Source organism: Trichosurus vulpecula, chromosome 2, assembly GCF_011100635.1.
Source record: "Trichosurus vulpecula isolate mTriVul1 chromosome 2, mTriVul1.pri, whole genome shotgun sequence".
Classification (NCBI taxonomy): domain Eukaryota; kingdom Metazoa; phylum Chordata; class Mammalia; order Diprotodontia; family Phalangeridae; genus Trichosurus; species Trichosurus vulpecula.
In genome coordinates, this window is record NC_050574.1 from 121,912,390 (window position 1) to 121,931,357 (window position 18,968).

The 18,968-nt window shown below is 45.4% G+C and overlaps 1 protein-coding gene across 3 annotated transcripts in view; it reads left to right on the plus strand.

The window, feature by feature from the left end:
• Window positions 1–18,968, plus strand: part of GDPD5 (glycerophosphodiester phosphodiesterase domain containing 5) — a 169,195-nt gene that overhangs the window by 135,485 nt on the left and 14,742 nt on the right. For all 3 annotated transcript variants that reach the window (XM_036745986.1, XM_036745988.1, XM_036745987.1), the window contains 6 exons: window positions 1,256–1,401; window positions 6,763–6,845; window positions 9,454–9,604; window positions 12,659–12,877; window positions 13,519–13,676; window positions 14,048–14,195. In XM_036745986.1, coding sequence (XP_036601881.1) covers window positions 1,256–1,401; window positions 6,763–6,845; window positions 9,454–9,604; window positions 12,659–12,877; window positions 13,519–13,676; window positions 14,048–14,195 — 905 coding nt within the window. The remainder of the gene's footprint in view (window positions 1–1,255; window positions 1,402–6,762; window positions 6,846–9,453; window positions 9,605–12,658; window positions 12,878–13,518; window positions 13,677–14,047; window positions 14,196–18,968) is intronic.

Below are 18,968 nucleotides of genomic sequence, written 5' to 3' on the forward strand. Positions count from 1 at the left end.
GAGCCCTCCCAACTGCTCAATCGATTGTGACCTATGAAATCAGGCCCAGAGAGGGGAAGTCTTGAGCCTAACTAAGAACACAGGAGGACCTCCCTGGGCCCAGGATCTCAGTCCTGGCTGGAGGGTGAGGCAAAACACTGGAAAGTGCTAGGGACCTTAGCAGAAGACCTGGGCTCAGATCCGAGGTCACAGCCTTAATGAAGCTCTGGCAGTTCAGCTCTCCAAGCCTCAGTGCCCATGGTAACGATGCTTCATGGATTTTCCCCCGGAATTGTTTGAGAAAAACATTTTGTCAACCTCGGCTGCCGTTGTCTCTGTTACTACTATTACGGTTGTTGCCGTTGTAGTTATTAGTGAAGGTAGCCTTCAGGAGCACCATTAGTGATCTACAAAGAGACTCCCCCTTCTTCAAGGTTTCTGTGGGATGCAATATACACAGCAGTCTATTTGAAACACCCACCTGTCGGGTTGTTTTTGAAATTCTACGCTGCTTGTTTATCACATCCCCCGCATTGTATGGACAAGGCCCATAGCACACGAGTGTGTGTTTGCAAACCTCTTGTCCCACAACCTTCCACCGAAGAAAAGAAAAAAAACATCTGTTGTCTCCCCGTCTCTCTGGTCCAGCTGATCAAAGATGATATGAGTTCCCTAAGTGCTAACTCTGTCCCAAGAGAGGAAGAAAAGAGTCTGTCCTCTGCACCCAGGGCCCATCATATGCTCTCTATGCCCTGGTAGGAGAGATTGGGGGCAGGAGAAACCCCAAGCAGGGTGAGGAAGGGGTTTAGCCCCCGACCTCAGGCAGCCCATTGACTGAGTCCTAGATTCAGCGCTGATAGGGGCCTTGGAGTTCATCTAGTCCAACCCCCTCATTTTACAGATGGGGAAACAAGCCCAGAATGATTAAATGATTTGCCCAAGGTCACACAAGTATTTAGAAGTAGAGGTGGAATTCCGGCATCTTCCTTCTGTAGCTCACTTCCTCCCATGGTCCTGCCCTCACTGAGCCCCTCTCCTCAAGGGAGAGCTCATGGTCCATCTGTGACAGATGTCCACACGAACATGCAGTGGAAACAGAGATAGTTGGATGAGGACTTCATGAGAGAGCAAGGGGTAGCAAGCGTGGTGGTTCCTCCTCCAGAATTCGGGATTGGGGAGCGGCCGCATCATTGCCTAGAGTGGGGATGAGGGGACGAGTGCTGGGCGCTCTCTCGTTATAGAAGGGCTTCATGGAGTCTCTTTTCTGTACCTTCAGCCTCACAGATGGTCATCTTCACTGCCTACTTCGCAGTGGTGTTTGTGCTCTACCTGATCCCCCTCACCATCTCCTCCCCCTGCATCATGGAGAAGAAAGACCTGAGCCCTAAGCCAGCCATCATTGGCCACCGAGGAGCGCCCATGGTGAGTGCTGACTTCGGAGAGTAAGTGGCCATGAGAAACAAATTTATTCCAGTCCTGGAGATCTCAGGCCCTCTGTCCCTTGGCAGGCTTTAGGGAAACATGTGGGAGCCCCATCATGGGATGGACCAGGCCGGAGAAGATTCATTTGGCCCAGCTATCTTTGTTTCTATGCTGCCCCCTTGTGGCAGTATGGGCTTCGATGTCTTTCATTGGCATTCAATTAAGCAGAATCCTAAGCAAGCAGAATTAAATTAGTACCCCTAGAGATACCATCTAGTCAGAGGAACTGGGCTTGGATCCTGGCTCCTCTACTCCCTTCTGTGTGACACAGGAGAAAGTCCTTCTGATAGGCTCGGGAGAGTGGTGAGAGCATTGGCTCTGGAGTCAGGACCTGGGTTCAAGCATGGTGTAGTGGACAGGGTACTAGCCTTGAAGTCAAGAACACCTACCTGGGTTCAAATCTTGCCTCAGACACTTTATTGCTATTTGACCCTGAGCACACAACTTGACTTTTCTGTTTCCTTCTCTCTAAAATGAGAGCACTAGAGTCAACGACTCTGAGGTCCTTTCCAGCTCTATGACCCTAAATTTCTGATGACCTGAGGCAAGCCCCTTTACCTCCGTTGGTGTAAAATTAAAGACTAGAGACGATCCCTAGGGCCACTTTCACAGAATCATTGTGTCTGAGTGATGTGAGTCCATCATTGTCGTCCTCCCCTTCCTGTACCAGAAGATTCCTTTCCACATACAGTCCCTGATCATCCAGCCTCTGCTTAATGAGAGGGAAAGAAAAGTAAAAGTAAAGGGGAAGTTCCCTTTGCTCCCTCCCTCCTTCCTGAGGCAGCCCCTTCTACTTCGGGACAATTCTGGCTAGAAGAAACTTTTTTCTTATGTCAAACTAAAACTTGCCTCTGCCACCATCAGCCCTTGTTACTAGTTCTGCCTTGCTGGGGCCAACCAGACCAAACTGGATTCCTCTTCCAAGGGACAGACCAAAGTGATTCTGCCTCTTCTGCAGCCTAAAATATCCCCACTTCTTCGTTAGGGTTCATCATCCTAGGAACTGTGCTCTGCATGCCCTCAATTTTGTCAGTGTGCTTTCTGAAACGTGGTCCCCGGAAAGGACCCCAATACTCTATAGCAGAGGGGTCCAGCCCCAGCAGAAGACAGTGGGACTGACCTCTGTCCCTTGTGTCCTCATTTTCTTTCCTCTAAGACAAGACTTCATAACTGTGGGTCCATAGACCGACCACCCCACCCTACTCCACAGAAGCAGTTCATGATTAGATATCCAGAGGCTCTCTGAATTTGGTTTTATGATATTCTGATCACTGTATTTCAATATAGTTGGTTTCCTTTGTATTGTAGAGGCAGCTAGGTGTCATAGTGGGTAAAGCACTGGGCTGGGAGTCAGGAAGAACTGAGTTCAAATTTGGCCTCGGACACTTATTAGTTATGTAACCCTGGAAGAGTCACTTAACCTTGTTTGCTTCAGTTTCCTGAACTGTAAAATGGGAATAATACCAGCACTTACATCCCAGGATTGTCGTGAGGATCACAAGAGGTAATATTTATTTGTTTATTTCAAAGCACTTAGCACATAGTAGGTGCTTTATAAATGCTTATTCTCCACTTTCCCTTCCCCCTTCCCTAGTCCTGTGTATTTTCTGCCTTAGTAACCATGATTCTGAAAAGGGTTTCATGGGCTTCCCCAGACTGCCCAAGGGCTCCATGCCATAAAGAAAGTCTAGAACGCCTGAAGGCCAGCACCACCTTAGGGATCATACTGGTATGGAGCTAGAAGTGAAGGTCACTGTGTTAGCAAGCACCCTAGCACACCCAGGATGGCCTGCCAGTACAGGCTCTTTGATCTGCTTTTCTAAAGGAAGGACGGCTTCAAAGGGGTCAACAATTAGAAAGAAGTGAGTATCCAAGAAAGAATCCAATAGACAGGGCTCCAGCTGTCTAAACAAAGTAACAGATACATAGTGACCAGACCAGGGAGCACCAACATCTGGGTTCACAAAGCAGGGGGCACTCCTTAACAACACCAGAGTCTGGCCAAATCACAAAAACCTCAGGCGAACATTCTCCCAATGAGTGGGCCCCAAAGCAAAATCTCACCTCAGAACATATATAACATTTATATTTATATATATACATACATATATATGTATATATACACATACATACATATACAAATATTATTAAATATATATGTACATATATACTGCTGGCTAATAAGCTCAGAGTCAGAAGGCATTGTGACTCAGTGCCTAATTAGCTTAGTGCCAAAAGGTGTGAAAGCCTTCCTGCAAGCAAACCTCCCCATAAGCAAGTTTCCCCCTTAGGCAAGTTTCTCCCCCAATGGGCTCTATGTGACTCAGAATGTATTACAGCTGTGAACTGGGCCAGAGCTCAAAGCAGTAAGACATCCATGGTTGAAATACCTGTGTACCTTTAGACCTGGGAACACGGCCCCTGTTCCAAGAGAAAAAGGGAACTCGTGTGGTCACATAGGTCTATTAATGGACATAGAGGATCTTATATCCCATTAGCCCTACAGTCACCCAGGAAGTGACTGGCAGAGATGGGGCCTGGACCTGTCCTTCCCTTCCCCCTTCTCTGGGTGTCAGAGCTGCAGGCCCTGTTCTGGCACAGTCTCAGAGAAGTTTGCTTTTGTGATGCTGGCTCCCAGGGCCAGCGGTGCTTCCTAAACCCTTCCTGTTTATAACAAACTTTATTCAGTGGACATTTACTGTCCCATCTCATTCCACACTGAAAACACATTCCCATGTGCCCAGCCCAGTGCTTGGTGCAGAGTCACAGAATCTCAGGACTGGAAAAAGCCTTCAGAGACAGGAGATCCAGTCCATCCCACGCTGGAAAAAATAACACCCCCTACAATGTACTCTGCCTGTGGCTGATTGTCCAGCCTTTGTGCAAAGACCTCCAGTGTGGGGGAGGCATTGACCTCCGGGGGCAACCCATCCCCAGCTCATTGACAGCTCTGATTGTTAGGAAGCTTGTCCTAAATTGGCCCCTTGGCAGCTTCCACCCATTGTTTCTAGTTATGCCCTCTGGGGCCAAACCAAACAAGTCTGATTCCTCTCCTACAGCTCTCCCAAGACTTGAAGGCACCTATCCCAACCCCTCCTTCCAGCTAAAAGTCCTCAGTTCCTTCCACTAATCATGGCAGGGCAAGGTCAAGGCCCTTCACCATCCAGCGAATTATTAATAGCCAGAAATGAATGCAGCAGTCCAGATGTGAACTTGACTGACCAGGGCATAAGACAGGGAAAACACTGACTTCCTTATTCCTAAAGGAAGAAAGGAGAAAAACAATGTAGGGGGCCTTCCTCTGAGGAGTTCCCAATCTGTCTCCAAAACAGGAAACCATTGTAGGGGGAAAAAATCAGAAGAGGCATAGATTCAAGGATGGGAAGAAAACATGGGGTAATGGGAAGGGGAATCCTTAGACTGGGGGATAGTTAGGAGGCTTGGCCACTGACTTCAACCAGTCCTTTTACTTCTCTGAGATAACAGTTGCCTCATCAGTAAAATGGAACTATTAATCCCTGCTCTGCCTTCTTCACAAGATGATTTTAAGGCTCAAGTGAGCTAATGTGTCCAGTGCTGATAGACTGCATCTAAAAGTTTAGCTCCATAGAGCTGGCCACCAAGGGATGAACTTTCTGGTCACAGAAATTCATGTAACTCTCTATTATGATGAGCTTTGGTGTAAGACTCACGTCAGCGAAGTCACATGTCCTTGAAGTATTGAAAAACTACAAAGAGAAAGACTGTTTGGTGTAGGTTAGAAGTCTTCCACTATTCATTTCCAAAGATTCCCTTTCCCTTCTCAAAGAAACTGCTTCTAATCCTCTCCCACTTTAGGCAGCTCAAACATTCAGTTCTAATTCTATTCCAGCTCTGACATTCTAGGTTCTGAGGTCCCTCTTGGATCTGACATTCTGGGTTCTAAGGTCCCTCTTGGATCTGACATTCTGGGTTCTAAGGTCCCTCTCAGATCTGACATTCTAGGTTCTAAGGTCCCTTCCAGCTCCAGTAGACTGTGCTTCAAAGACCCTTCCAAATAGAACATTCTATAATGTATCTGTATCTCCCTTTGAGCTTCTTATTAATCCTCACAACCCTAGCTTACACATTGTGTCACCAGGTTAACAGTATGTATAAATAACCTGGCCTCTGGTGGCTTAGTTTCTTCACCTGTAAAATAGGGACCATAATACTTTCCCTGTCTAACTGAAAGGATTCCGTTTCTTCCAGCTCTTGTGGGTAGTAAAGGGTTGAGGTGACATTTTCATCACCACCAGGGGGCACTCTCAGAGCTCCACTGGACAGGATGCTCTCTTCTCCCTACAGGTCAGGTGCCCCATTCTTCCCAACCTATCTCTGTCTCCATTTTTTCTTTCAGGAACTCCACTGCCTTTAATTCTCTCACACTTTAGGCCAGAGTTTTGACTAAATTGGATCGGGGTGGGGAGAGAGAGCTGGGTAATGGCGCATTCCAAGTCACCACAAAATCCAAATGGCATCACGGGAAAGACTTAAGTATTGGGTCTTCTGGCCTGACAGCATCACTATTAGAATGACCCTTAGGGACCATCTAGTTCAACCACATTTTCTTGCAGAAAAAGAAACTGAGGCCCAAAGAGAGGCAGTGCCTGGAACCAGAATAAGGGTTAATTTTTTTTTCTTTTTTGCCTCCCTTACCCCAGGTTCCCAGAATGTCCTTCAAAGTTCTAGATGTCCCCTATTGTCTCTCAAATACAAACTTCTCAGCCTGGCCTAGCTCCAACATACTTTCCCGGCCTTGTTCCACACACTCTGTTCTAGCCACACTGGACTTTTAGCTCTAGACTTGACAGTTCATATCTTCCTCCGTGCATTGACATAAACCCTTCCTCCTACCTGGAATGCCCCACCACCCTTGTCCACCTCTCTACATTTTTATCTTCCTTCAGAGCTCTGCTCCTGAAGTGTTGCCTCCTGCATGGAATTGTTAGCATTCCCTACCTCTTCAAGTTACCCTCTTAAAAAAGAATGTATTTGTGGTATCCCTTAATAGAATATAAGCTCCTTGGGGCCACCTTGAGTTTTGTCCTTGTGTTCACCACATCTAGCATTGTGAAGGGGAACAGATTACACAGAGCAGGTGTTCGTTGATTTAAATTGGGTAATTACGTGTAATCACACTCACTAACTCTGATTTCTCGGGGTGTTGGGCTGGATAAGGCAGTTACTGGGAGGTGTTCTAGAACAATTACAAGGGCTATCCTTGAGACCCACAAGTCAGGGGATGGCCTTATGATTCTCTTCTTGTGTCTTCCTTCCTAGCTGGCTCCAGAACATACATTGATGTCCTTCCAGAAGGCCAGGGAGCAGAAGCTCTTTGGGGTCCAAGCTGACGTGACCATCAGGTCAGTTGAGCAGATGATTTGGTTTTTCATCTCTTCCCTGGAGTGACCTGATTTCAGATTGGGTCAAATTCTAGAATCACAAAATCAGATTCTTAGAATTGCACTTTCTTTTGGAGGCAATATTGGGTTAGAATTTTAAGATGCTAGAGCTAGAAAGGACTTTTAAGATAAACTAGCCCTACCTCTCATTTTGTCAGAGAAATTTGCTGAGGTCCTTAAAGGGGGAGTGATTTGCCCATAGTCACAAAGCTAAATTGGGGCTATCTGGTTCAACCATCACAAACAAATATATACATACATACACTCAAAACACATATATAAATCCCTATATATATATGTACATACACTCACACAGATCCCTCCCAGTTCTGACATTCTATGTTCTAAGGGCCCTCCAGCTCTGACATTCTGTGTTCTAAAATCCCTTTCAGCTCAGACATTCTCTGTTCTAATGTCACTTTCATTGATGCCATTCTCTGTTTTCTGTTGTAGCATTCATTATTGTAAGCTCCCTTCAATCTCTGGGTACTTGGATTCTATGAATGTCTGGATCTGAGAACAGTTCAGCCAGGGAACAGAGTTTGGAGAGGCAGTACAAGGGATAGCAGTGGAGTGGAAGAGTGGCTTTAGCTAATTATCAGGCACAGAGAACTGGATGGATGAACCCACTGGCTAAGATGCCAATCAAAGCCCAGGGTACACAGAATAATTCTGATTAGGCCCAAGAGGAGCTGGGCACAAATAGACCTAACTTAGCAGATGATGCCCATATCATGAGATCATAGAATTTAGAATTTCAAGGGACCTTAGAGATGATCCAGTCTACCTTCCTCTGTTCATTATTCCCCATTTTTCACTCCTTTGGCCCATTTTCCCCCTTTTACTCTGAAGCTCGTATTTGATAAACCTTCAATCACTTTGAGGGTTAGAAGGACAGGCCTCCATTCTCTGAGCACAAGTTAATGGAAGCAGGAGGGCATAGGCAAGAAGACTGATAGGAGCAGGGAAGTGCAGCCTAGCATTATTGGTACCAATAATCCCCAGGTTGGGCTGCATGAGGGGAGCCTAAGAGTATATACACCAATAAATGCACAGATAATTGAGTGGATATTCAAGAGTGGATAGTAATTAAGGCATGTCAGATAATTGAGAGTAAGTGGTGGGTTATGCATGTAAAGATGATTTAAAATGGGTAGAGATTAGTCCACAAGCAGATAATCACAGAATCTCAGAGCTGGAAGGGGCCTCAGTGGCCATCTGGTTCACTAATACCAGGTCATTAATCCCCTTTACAACCTCTCTGGCAAGCGGTTATCCAGCCTTTGCTTCAAGACCTCTGGCCTTGAAGGGGAGTCCACTATATCCCAAAGCAGCTCATCCCACCTTTGGGTAGCTCCAATTGTTGGGAAGTTTTCCCTTACATCAAGTCTAAAGTCACCTCTCTGTAATTTATAAGAATTGTTCCTAGTTCTGTCCTTTAGAGCTAAATAAGAAATCTAGTCCTTGTTCTAGTAATAGCTTTTCAAATACTTTAAATTAGCAACCATCCTCCCCACACACACCTCCCCATGCCAAAGTCTTCTTATCTCTTCTCTAAACATCCCCAATTTCTTTGCCTTATTCTTATATAGTATAAACTCAAGGCCCTTAGTCATTCCGCCCCAACCCTAGACATTTTCTGTCTAACTTGTCAGTGCCCTTCCTAAATATGGCACCTGGAACTAATCACAATATTCCAGCTATAGCCCAACCATGGCAGAATTCCACAGAACCACCACCTCCCTTCTAGACATACCTGTCCCACCTTGTCCTTGTGAAATTGATATTTCTTAATCCAAGTCTAAGACTTTTATATTGATCCCTAATAAATTTAATCTTATTCAATTTGACCCAACCTTCTAGCCTATCAAGATGGCTTTGGATACTGATTCATTCCACTTGTTAGCCTGATGCCATCTGCACATTTGATAGGCACTTCACTGATTAAAATGTTGAATAACACAGGGCCAATGTCTGAGCCTCCTCTCAGGTTGACCTGAAACCATTAATGAACATTTTTTGGAGCTGTTCATTCAGCTAGTTCTGGATATCATCTAAACCAGAGGTGTCAAACACAAGGCCAGCCAGCAATATTCCCCAGTGAGGCCCAAACCACATTTTAAATGTAATTGAAGTTTTAAATTAAAATTAAATTAAATTATTAAAATGTAATTGGGAAATATTTAATAAAATAAAAATACAATAGAACATAGATAGTATTAATATGTGATTTTCTAAGTTAGAATGCTGCCAGAAGGATTGTTATATATGGTTTAATGATCCCCCCCACTTTCTATTAGAGTTTGATGCCATTGACCTGATCCTCATGTCTCCATCTTGATCACAAGAATAGCTTGGGAATAGACAGTGTGCAGTCTATACAGGTAATCAGAAATGAGGCATCTTTAAGGGCCTAGGATAAGGTAGAATCTGCACAACTCAGACAACACTTGTTCCCCACTTTGGGTACCCCCTGGGGCACAGTGGGCTCCCTGGAGCTCTGGTTCCACCAGCTCTGGGGCAAGGCCCAAGATAATGTACTGAAAAGGACCTACCCCTCTTCTGGCAGCCTGGATGGCATTCCATTCCTCATGCACGACACTACCCTACGCCGCACAACCAACGTGGATGAAGCCCTCCCAGAGCTGGCCCGGCGGCCTGCCTCCATGTTCAACTGGACTGACCTGAAGCAACTCAATGCGGGAGAATGGTTCCTCAAGGTGTGTCTGTATTTCCAGTGGGACCAGCCCAAGAAGTGGGGGTGAAGGAGGGAGGACCTGGAAAGAGCAGCCAGTCGATAAACATTTATTAAGTACCCATAATGTACCAGGCACTGTGCTGAACACTGGGAATAAAGAGAAAGATAGTTCCTACCCTCAAAGGGCTTATAACCTAAGGGAAGAAGATAATACATGATATATAAAAGGAAGCTGGACAAAGGGTACGTGTGTGTGTGCGTGTGTGTGTGCGCGCACGTGTGCCAAGGAATCAAGGCTGGGGGAAGGGGGCGGAGTAAGTCTACAGGAGAGGAGGCAGGTAGGAAAATGAAGAGATGGCCGGCCTGGGCACCATCCTTAAATGGAGGCTGTGGAAGGAGCCAGCCAATCAGAGGGAAGGACCCTAAGGACCAGGAGTATTTTGATGAGGTGTGAGTTCCAAGGCAGGAACAAGTATGGTCCTGGCTAGAGGAAGGTGGGGCAGGGAGGAGCAGCGCTGGGAAGGGAGCGGTGCTGCTGCTGAAGATGAGTGTGGAGTCACTTGTCCAGTGGAGCTGCCCCTGCCTTTCAGCATTGGTTCTCAAACATCAATGTTGGGAACTCAATGGGTGGCAAAAGATTTTAGGTACATTACCCCACAAATTGAATGTGTTTATTAAAAACTAGCTCTGGCCATTATCTGTTGTCTTCCCTCCAACAGTGAAAATTGTAGCTCCTCTGTGCTTTTCAAACAGCAACAGCAGCCACAGCCATAAGAATAACAGCGAGCATTTACATGGCGCTCTAGGTTTTGTAGGGTGCTTTACAGCCCTGTGATGTAGGGGCTGTTATTATCCACATGTTACAGATAAAGAACCAAGGCTTACTTCATCATTGGATGACATCTCCCCATGTTAGCAAGATGCCCAGGACCCACAACATTGCCCATTACCAGGCCACAGGCCTGTACTGGCAGAGAGGTGGCACAGTGGATAGGGCACTGGGCTTGGAGTATGGAAGACCTCTTGGCTCTGTCTTCCTGGACAAGCCACTGAACCTTTCTGTACATCCAGACAGCTTTCGAAGACTGTGTACCACAGAGCAGATGTTGAGCTGCGTTTGAAGGGGACTTTCCTCCCTCTCCCTAGTGGGTGGATAGATGGCACAGTGGATAGAGGAATGGGCCTGCAAGTTCTGAGTTCAAATCCAGCTTCAGTCATGTGGAAGCTATGTGACCCTGGGCAAATCACTGAACTTGGCTCAGCCTCAGTTTCTTTATATGTAAAATGGGTATTATAATAATAGCCCCTACCTCCCAGAGTTGTGAGGATCAAAGCCAGTGAGATAACGTATGTACGGTGCTTTGAAACCCTTGGGAACTATGTATGCTGCTGATAAGCGTTGTTATTTGTTAATATTCTCATTATTTCCTTACTGAGACCAGCTTGGACCGGTGAAATCGTGGCCCTCGTGGCTCTAGTCCAAACCAGTAATCGTGCCTATGCAAAGTCCTCCGATTCCTTGTCACGATATGGGATAATAGCTAGCGTTTACAGGACGCTTGAAGGTCCGCGGGATACCTTACAAATGTTATTTTATCTTCACCAGCTCCCTGGGAGGTGAATGCTTCTGTTGATCCCCTTTTTTTTCCATGCATGAAGAAATTGAGGCCGGTGGCATTGAAGTGACTTTTGAGTAACTAGGAACTTAGTACAAGAACGTCCGGAAGCAACCGCTTGATCCCCACTGCCATTTTATCCGACTCATGTCTATCAGTCAAGGCTTGGTCTGGCTAAGTGTGGAGAGGCTCATCACCAGGGAACAAATTGTTTCGACCCAGGCCGGGTTAGGGGGAGGAATAAGCTAGGTGGTGTAGGAGATAGACTCAGAGTTAGGAAGATCCCAGTTCTAATACTGAGTGCCATGTCAGACTGGGGCTGTGGAGGCGATAGGGTTCATCATTGCCACGAGGGAACTCGTGGTCTGGCACAAGACGACAGTACAAGCACCAATGACTCTTACTAGGCAGAGTGTGGGCACATGCCACCTCTTCCATGAAGCCTTCCTTGATCCTCTCTCCTCCCCGAGTCTGTCTCTCACCATCCCTAACTAACCCTCCCACCCGTCACCCCCGTAGTAACACATACTCTCCCTCTACCTAAATTTCCCCAGAGTATTTTGTCCAGATCCTACCGTTGCCCCAACACATTCTACTTTGTGTTATATCCTTGTGCATGTTATATCCTTCCCTGTTATTAGTCCGTAAGCCCTTTGAGGGCAGGGCTGCTGTGTCATTTGACATTTGCATTTGCATAGCATGGAGCACAGGGTCCTCTGCCTGTAGTAAATGCTGCACTTAGTAAATTCATTGTCACTGAATGGGGTTGTGGGTAAACCTGCGGGTCTCCAGGAGTAGAAGGAAATGAATGGACACTAGAATAGTTCGGGTTTAATTAATGGAAGGGTTGGTATCTGATCCAGGTCTTAAAGGGATGGTGTAGAGAGACATGCAAAGAAGGGTGTTCCGGGCATAAAAAAACATGCCTTAGCAGGGTAAGCAAAGCTGGAAGCGTTTTAAACCCCAGGCTAAGCCTTTCCCTTGAGCTTTGATCAGAAGCTTAGCTCTAAATGTTCATTGACTGACTGACAGTGCCTGACACATAGTAAAAGCTTAATACTATGTCGCTGTTGTTTTCCAGAAAGAAATAAGTTAAGCAAAACTTCAAAACTAAAGGATCGGCAAGCATGGAGTAGGGATTAGAGGGGAAGGGGAAGAGAGCCAATAATCATGGGTTTGTATTAAGCAAGACTAATCATAGGAACAAAATCCTGACTTAAAAGAGGAAAGGGAACCAAAATATTCTCAATTTGGGGGGGATACTAGAGACACAAACGGAAGAAAACACAAACCTGATTTTCATCACTTTAAATGTAAATGAATTCAACAAAAATGACAAGTAAAAAATAAATATTTATTCATTCAGAAGGGGTGTGATGGAGGGGTCAGGTGATCCATGGAGCTTGTGTGTCAAGTCTGGTATGTGATGTGACTGACATGTAGACTTTCTGTGCATACAGACTGACCCCTTCTGGACCGTGCACTCGCTGTCAGCCTCCGACTACAGGGAAGCACAGAACCAGTCCATCTGCACCTTGACTGATCTCTTGGAACTGGCCAAAGGGAACATGACCCTGCTGCTCAACCTTTGGGACCTGCCCCATGACCACCCCTACAGGGGCACCTTCTTCAATATCACCCTGGATGCTATCCTCCGCTCTGGCCACCCACAACACCTGGTAAGCCTTCCACGGTCTATGGGCAGGTCTCTGGCCTCTTGGGAAGCTGAGTGGGCTGCTCCGAGTCCATGGCTACATCCTCAATAAGCTTGACCCATGACCTCACGGACCATCTGAAGTTCTGCCTTTGCCTTAGCTAACTCTCTGGCAAGGAGAGAAAATACAACCCTTCTCCTACTTCTGCTGTGGCTCATGCTCTCCTCCATGTTTGGCAAGGTCTCCTTCCCCACTGAAAACCTCCTCTTCCTTCAAGTCCCAGCTCAGGTGTCAGGAAGCCTTCACTGAATTCTGACTAAAACTGCTCTCTCCATCTTTGAATCTCATGGACCCCTTTCTGACCTCTACCATTCACTAACCACATTCTGTCTTGTATTAGAGCTATCTGTCCATTTTCCAGGTGCCCTTACTCCTGGATCACAGGAGATGGGAGGGAAGAGATTCCAACTAGAGACCCTACCCCCACCCCAGTTTCTCTTGTGGCCTGAGCTACTGGACTCTCACTTTGGCCCCTTGTGTTAAGGTGAAGATTGGGGAAAACCTGGCTAAAAAGTTAGATTGAGCCCTCATCCCAATCCCAGACTGAGCCTTGACCTCAGGTCCCTTTCTTCTTCTTCCCCCACCCCCACCCAACTCCATCCCAGGTTATGTGGCTGCCCAGCAAACAAAGGCCATTGGTAGAGAAGGTAGCCCCTGGCTTCCAGCAGACCTCAGACATCAAAGAGACAATTGCCAGTCTGCGACGTGGGCACATTCAGAAACTGAACTTACGCTACACTCAGGTCTCCAGCCAGGACATCAGGTACAGCCACACCTTCCTTCCAGTGCTTTCCCCCTCCCCCTGGCTCCAGGGAGGCCCCAGACCGCATGGGGAAGCTCATCACTTTATTACTGTATCCCTGTCCTCAGGAAGCCTACAGTTTAGTTAGGGAGAAAGGGCTTCCCTAGACCATGACATAGTAGAAAGAAATACAGGATGATGAGTTAGGAAGTAAACTTGAGTCCCAGCTCCGCCGCTAACTCACACATACCCCCTCCTCCTTTCTTTGAAATGAGGAAGTTAGGCTAAAAGACCTAAGAGCCCTTTCAGCTCAGAAGCACCTGGTTCTGGGAGGTCAGACTTCAGAGGCACTCATGTGTTCTTTTTTCACTCTTCCCTGTTCCCCTGGTTAGGGACTGCTCTGCGTGGAACCTGAGCGTGAACCTCTACACTGTCAATGAGCCCTGGCTCTTCTCCCTCCTGTGGTGCTCAGGCGTCCAGTCCGTCACATCTGACAACTCCCACACCCTGTCCAAGGTGCCTTCCCCCGTCTGGATTATGGTAAGCCTGGCAGGCCCCAGCACAGGTGACAGAGAAAAAACTAAAAGACATTTATTATTGAGCTATGCACAATGCAAAATCGAAGACAGTCCCTCAAGGAGCTTAAAAATTCTAATAAGCCAACGCATGTGGGAGACTGACTCAGGGAAGGGACCCCGTTCCCCTTTCTCTTCTGCTTCCCCATGGGTATAAAAAATATATATATTTTTTTCAAGATCTGTGATGTTATTTGTGTAGTCCCTCTACCATTGCAAATCCAACAACTTAGAGTCTTAGGGAGTTTCCTTGGGGGGCACTGAGAAATTGAGAGACTTGCACAGAGCACAGGTGTCCTTTGTGAGAGATTGGACTTCAAATCCAAATTAGGGGGAAAATACTAGAGATACCCAGAAGAAAACACAAATCTAATTTTCATAACTTTAAATGTGAATGGATTCAACTAGAGTGACAAATTAGATAAGAAATAAGTGCTTATTCATACAGAAGAGGCATGATGGAGAGGTCAAGTGTTCCATGAAGCTTGTATGTCAAGTCTGATATGTGACATCACTGATATGTGTCTGTCTGTCCCTCCGTGCATACTGCCTGAGGCCTGTTTCCAAGGCCCCGTCCTCGTATCTCTTCTTCACCATGATTCTCATTTCTCTGGTGTGTTAAAGGTTTACAAAGTACTGTGTTCACAGCAACCCCACGCGGGAAGTGGTGCATCTGTTATTTTCCCCTTTTTACAGATGAGGGAACTTATCCAGGATCACACAGCTAGTGGGTTCCAGAGCCAGGATACAAAACCAGGTATCCTGATCCCCCCCCAAGTCCAGCATTCTTTCCACTACACTAAGCTGCTTCTCAATAAAAGAACCAGGGGGTCAAAAATATAGAACCAGAAGGGATATCAGAGACATCTGGTCCAAACCTCCCATTTTACAGGTAGTGAAGAGAGAAAAAATGATTTATCTAAGGTCACACATAAGATCACAGATTGAGAGCTAACAGGTATTTTATTTTTGAGGCTTGCAATCATCCACCCATCTCCTCTCTAGTATCATGCAAATGAGCTAGTGCTCTAAACCAGTGTTGCCCTTGACTGCCATCCCTCTTAGCAAAATGGTTGATCATTGTGTGGATGAGGTGGTTTCTGGACCCATTTGACTTCCTTGTAATGACTGCTTTATGCTGGTTCAGCTCTTGTGTGAAATGATAATCAGGGTCAATGTCTTTGCCTCTTAATTTCCCATTTTCCAGCATCAGTGGCTGCAAGGTCAGTCAGGTCTAAGCTGTTGCAGTTCTGCGGGTGTGTCTTTTATCTCCATTAATGTGTCTCCAAATTGGGTATTGATTTTGACCTCTGTTGATACAACTGCCCACATTAATAGCCAGTCATTTCTTGTCTATTTGGAAATAACCAGTTTCTTTTTTTGTTTTTTTGGCCATTTTGTTCAGTGCCCACAGCGTCCATTACCTTCCAGTTCTTGAAGAACATACGTTTCTGGATGGTCAACATACCTTTGGCTTCTTTCCTATCTTAAACCCAAACCATATTTTCCTATGTGCTTCTGTTCATCTTCCCTGTGCCCACCTTCTGCTTGAAATCTCCAAAAATCAGTGTATAAATTGACTTGAATTGAGGGTTTTTGTGAAGTCTTCACAGGGCCACACAAAAACAAAAGGCAAACTTGTGTGGCCTTTTTCAGATATTTTTTCCTCCTCTTAGGGGAAAGAAATAAAAGGTTAAACTCACTAATTTAACAATTAATGACCTTCAACATAAAATGTTATTCAGTGATCACAAAAAAGATTCCTAATACAGTATTTCTGAAATAAAAGGTTAAACTGACCAGCTTAAAAATTAAGAACCAGGAATATAAAATGTTTTTTCATTGGTTATGAAAAAGATTCCTAATATAGCACTTCTGTTCCACATTTTATCTAAATGAATTGGAAGAGGGAAAAGGAACAACCATAATATTTATGTCGTGCTTACTATGTGCCAGGCACTGTGCTAAACACTTCACAGTTATCCCTGGGAGGTAGGTGGAAGGTAGGAAGAAAGGAACGAACAGTGAGAAAAGCAGACAGACCAAGGAGAAAGTTAGAAAGAGACAAGTAAACATAAAGAGAAGGAGAGAAATAAAGGGGAACACACATACAGAGGGGGAAATAAGATACACATACTTCCCACTTCTTTACACTTGTGTTTACAAACATTTATTGATGACCTGTGAGGGTAAAGTAACATATCCCAGGCAATCAATTCATAAGCATTTATTAAATGCTTATTACACATCAGACGCAGTACTAAAGACTAGGGGGATTTTTTTAAAAGCAAAAAAGCCTCTGCCTTCAAGGAGTTTTTGTTCTAATGGGTGAAACATGTATAAATCACAACATGCAAGAAGTATATGGTAGATGGAAGGTATCTTATAGGAACTGTCTCTAGTGGGTGGGGGGTGGGGTAGGGAGTAGGATCTAGGAAAGACCTGTAAGAGAGAGGTGGCACTTGAGCCAAGGGTAAAGGAAGCCTGGAATTCTGAGAGTCAGCAGTTGAGAGGGAGAGCATTCCAGATGCATAGCTGTCCCTATAGGTACACACATGGTACACACAGCACAAGCCCACTCCAGACTGAGACACAAAATTCACAAACACTGACATCTCCAGTTATACGCACCACACACTAACACAGAATAAAAATTTAAAAAGGCAGTTCAGCAAAACCAACCCACACATCAACCAAGTCTGACAATGGATGCCGTGTTGCATGTCCATCATTCCCCAACTCTGCAAAAGAGGAATAGAGTTCAATTTTTTGTTTCCTCTCTGGGGCCAAATTTGGTCATGAAAATTGTATAGTTTATCATTGTTTCCATTTACGTTGTTGTGCCTGTGCCTATTGTTTCCTGGTCCTGCTTACTTCATTCTGCATCAGTTCATGTAAGTCTTCCTATGCTTCTTTGACATCTTCATATTCATCCCCTCTGACAGCGTAATAATATTCCACCATTTCCTGATTTTCATGTGCTACCTGAAGACACTGCACCCCACAGATACATATACACTCCCATCTTCCCATACTTAAATGATGAGCAATTTCATCAGTGCGGGTCAGGTCAGCAGTCTGGCTCCCCTCCCCCAATCTGTCTGTATCTCAGTCTATGGTTTCAATGAGTTGCTATGGCCAAAAAATTGATGATCATGGCAATGCGCTTCTTGGACCCTAGCTAGGAGTTCAAATACTGAGTCCACCCCTGAGCTTAAAAACTTTCCAACTTGGTAGGACCTTTTAGAGCCCAATCCCCATTTATGCCACCAAATGACATCAAGGGAGGTTACCAGTGAAGGATCCCTATGTTACCATAGGATCATATGCTTAGAGCTTGAAGGGATGTCAGAGGCCTTCTGATCCAGTCCCTTCATTGTACAAGCGAGGAAACTGAAGCCTGTGGAAGTTGGGTGATTGGCCAAGGTTGCACAGAACCAGGATTTGAGATAATTCCAAACAGCCTGCTTTTGGCTAAATCGTGCTACCATTATGATGATAAGGAGGATGCGTATGAAGTGGTGAATAAAGTGCTGGGAAGTCAAGAAGACCTAGGTTCAAAGCCTGCTGCAGACATTTGCTAGCTGTGTGACCCTGGGCAGTGGTTTGGTGAATAAAACATTTTATTCAGAGTCAAGGAGAGGTGGGTTCAAAGTCTTCCTCAGACACTTATTAGCCATGTGATTCTGGGCAATAACGTAAGTAAATAGAGCACTTGACTTGGAGTCAGGAAGTCCTGTACTTGAATCCCAGTTCAGATACCAGCCGTGTGACCCCAGGCAAGTCGCTTTACCTGTTCTGTGCCTCAGTTTCTTCATTTATAGAATGAGGGTCCTTTCAAGCTCAAAATCCCTGATCTTGTGATTTGTAAAGGGAGATGATCTGAGTATTACCTACCTCACAAGGCTGTTGTAAGGACCAGGTGACTTACTGTACATTAACAAGTTTACAGACCTGGAAGTGCTGGATAAAATTCACCTATTAGTCCGGGGTACATATGGCAGGCAGTCTGGAAGAACCTATGGGCCCCTTCTCAGAATCATTTATAAATTCAGAAAATACATAGAATTACAAAGGAAACCAATTACCTAGTAATAGTTATCAAAATAGTGGGGTTTTTTAAGTTCCCAGATGCCAAGGCGACAACTTCCTGTGTTTGTATCTCTCCTGTTTATAACATTTAAGGCTTCTTCCCAACAACCCCACGAGATGGTAGCACAAGTGTTATTAAGCTTGTTTTTACCAATGAGCAAACTGAGGACTCAGGGAGTTTAAGGTGACTTCTCCAGGGTCGCCCAGCCAGTATGTGTCATAACCTACCCCCCTCCTACCTCTCCAGTCTTCTTACACCTTAATACCCAACACATACTCTTCAATTAGGTGACAGTGGCCTCCTGGCTGTTCCATAAACAAGACGCTACGTGAGAGACATTTTCTCTGGCTACACCCCATGCCTGGAATATCCCTCTGCCCCTCCAACTTGTTTTTTTTTTTTAGTATTTTATTTTCCCCAGTTACGTGTAAAAACAATTTTTTTAAACATTCATTTTTAAAACTTTGAGTTCTCATTTCTCTCCCTCCCTCCCTGAGATGGCAAGCAATTCAATATCGCTTATACATTTGTAGTCATGCAAAACATCTCCATACTCCTCTCCACCTTCTGACCTCCCTGGCTTTAAGTCCCAGCTAAAATCCCACCTCCTACAGGAAGCCTTCCCCAAGCCCTATTAATTCCAGT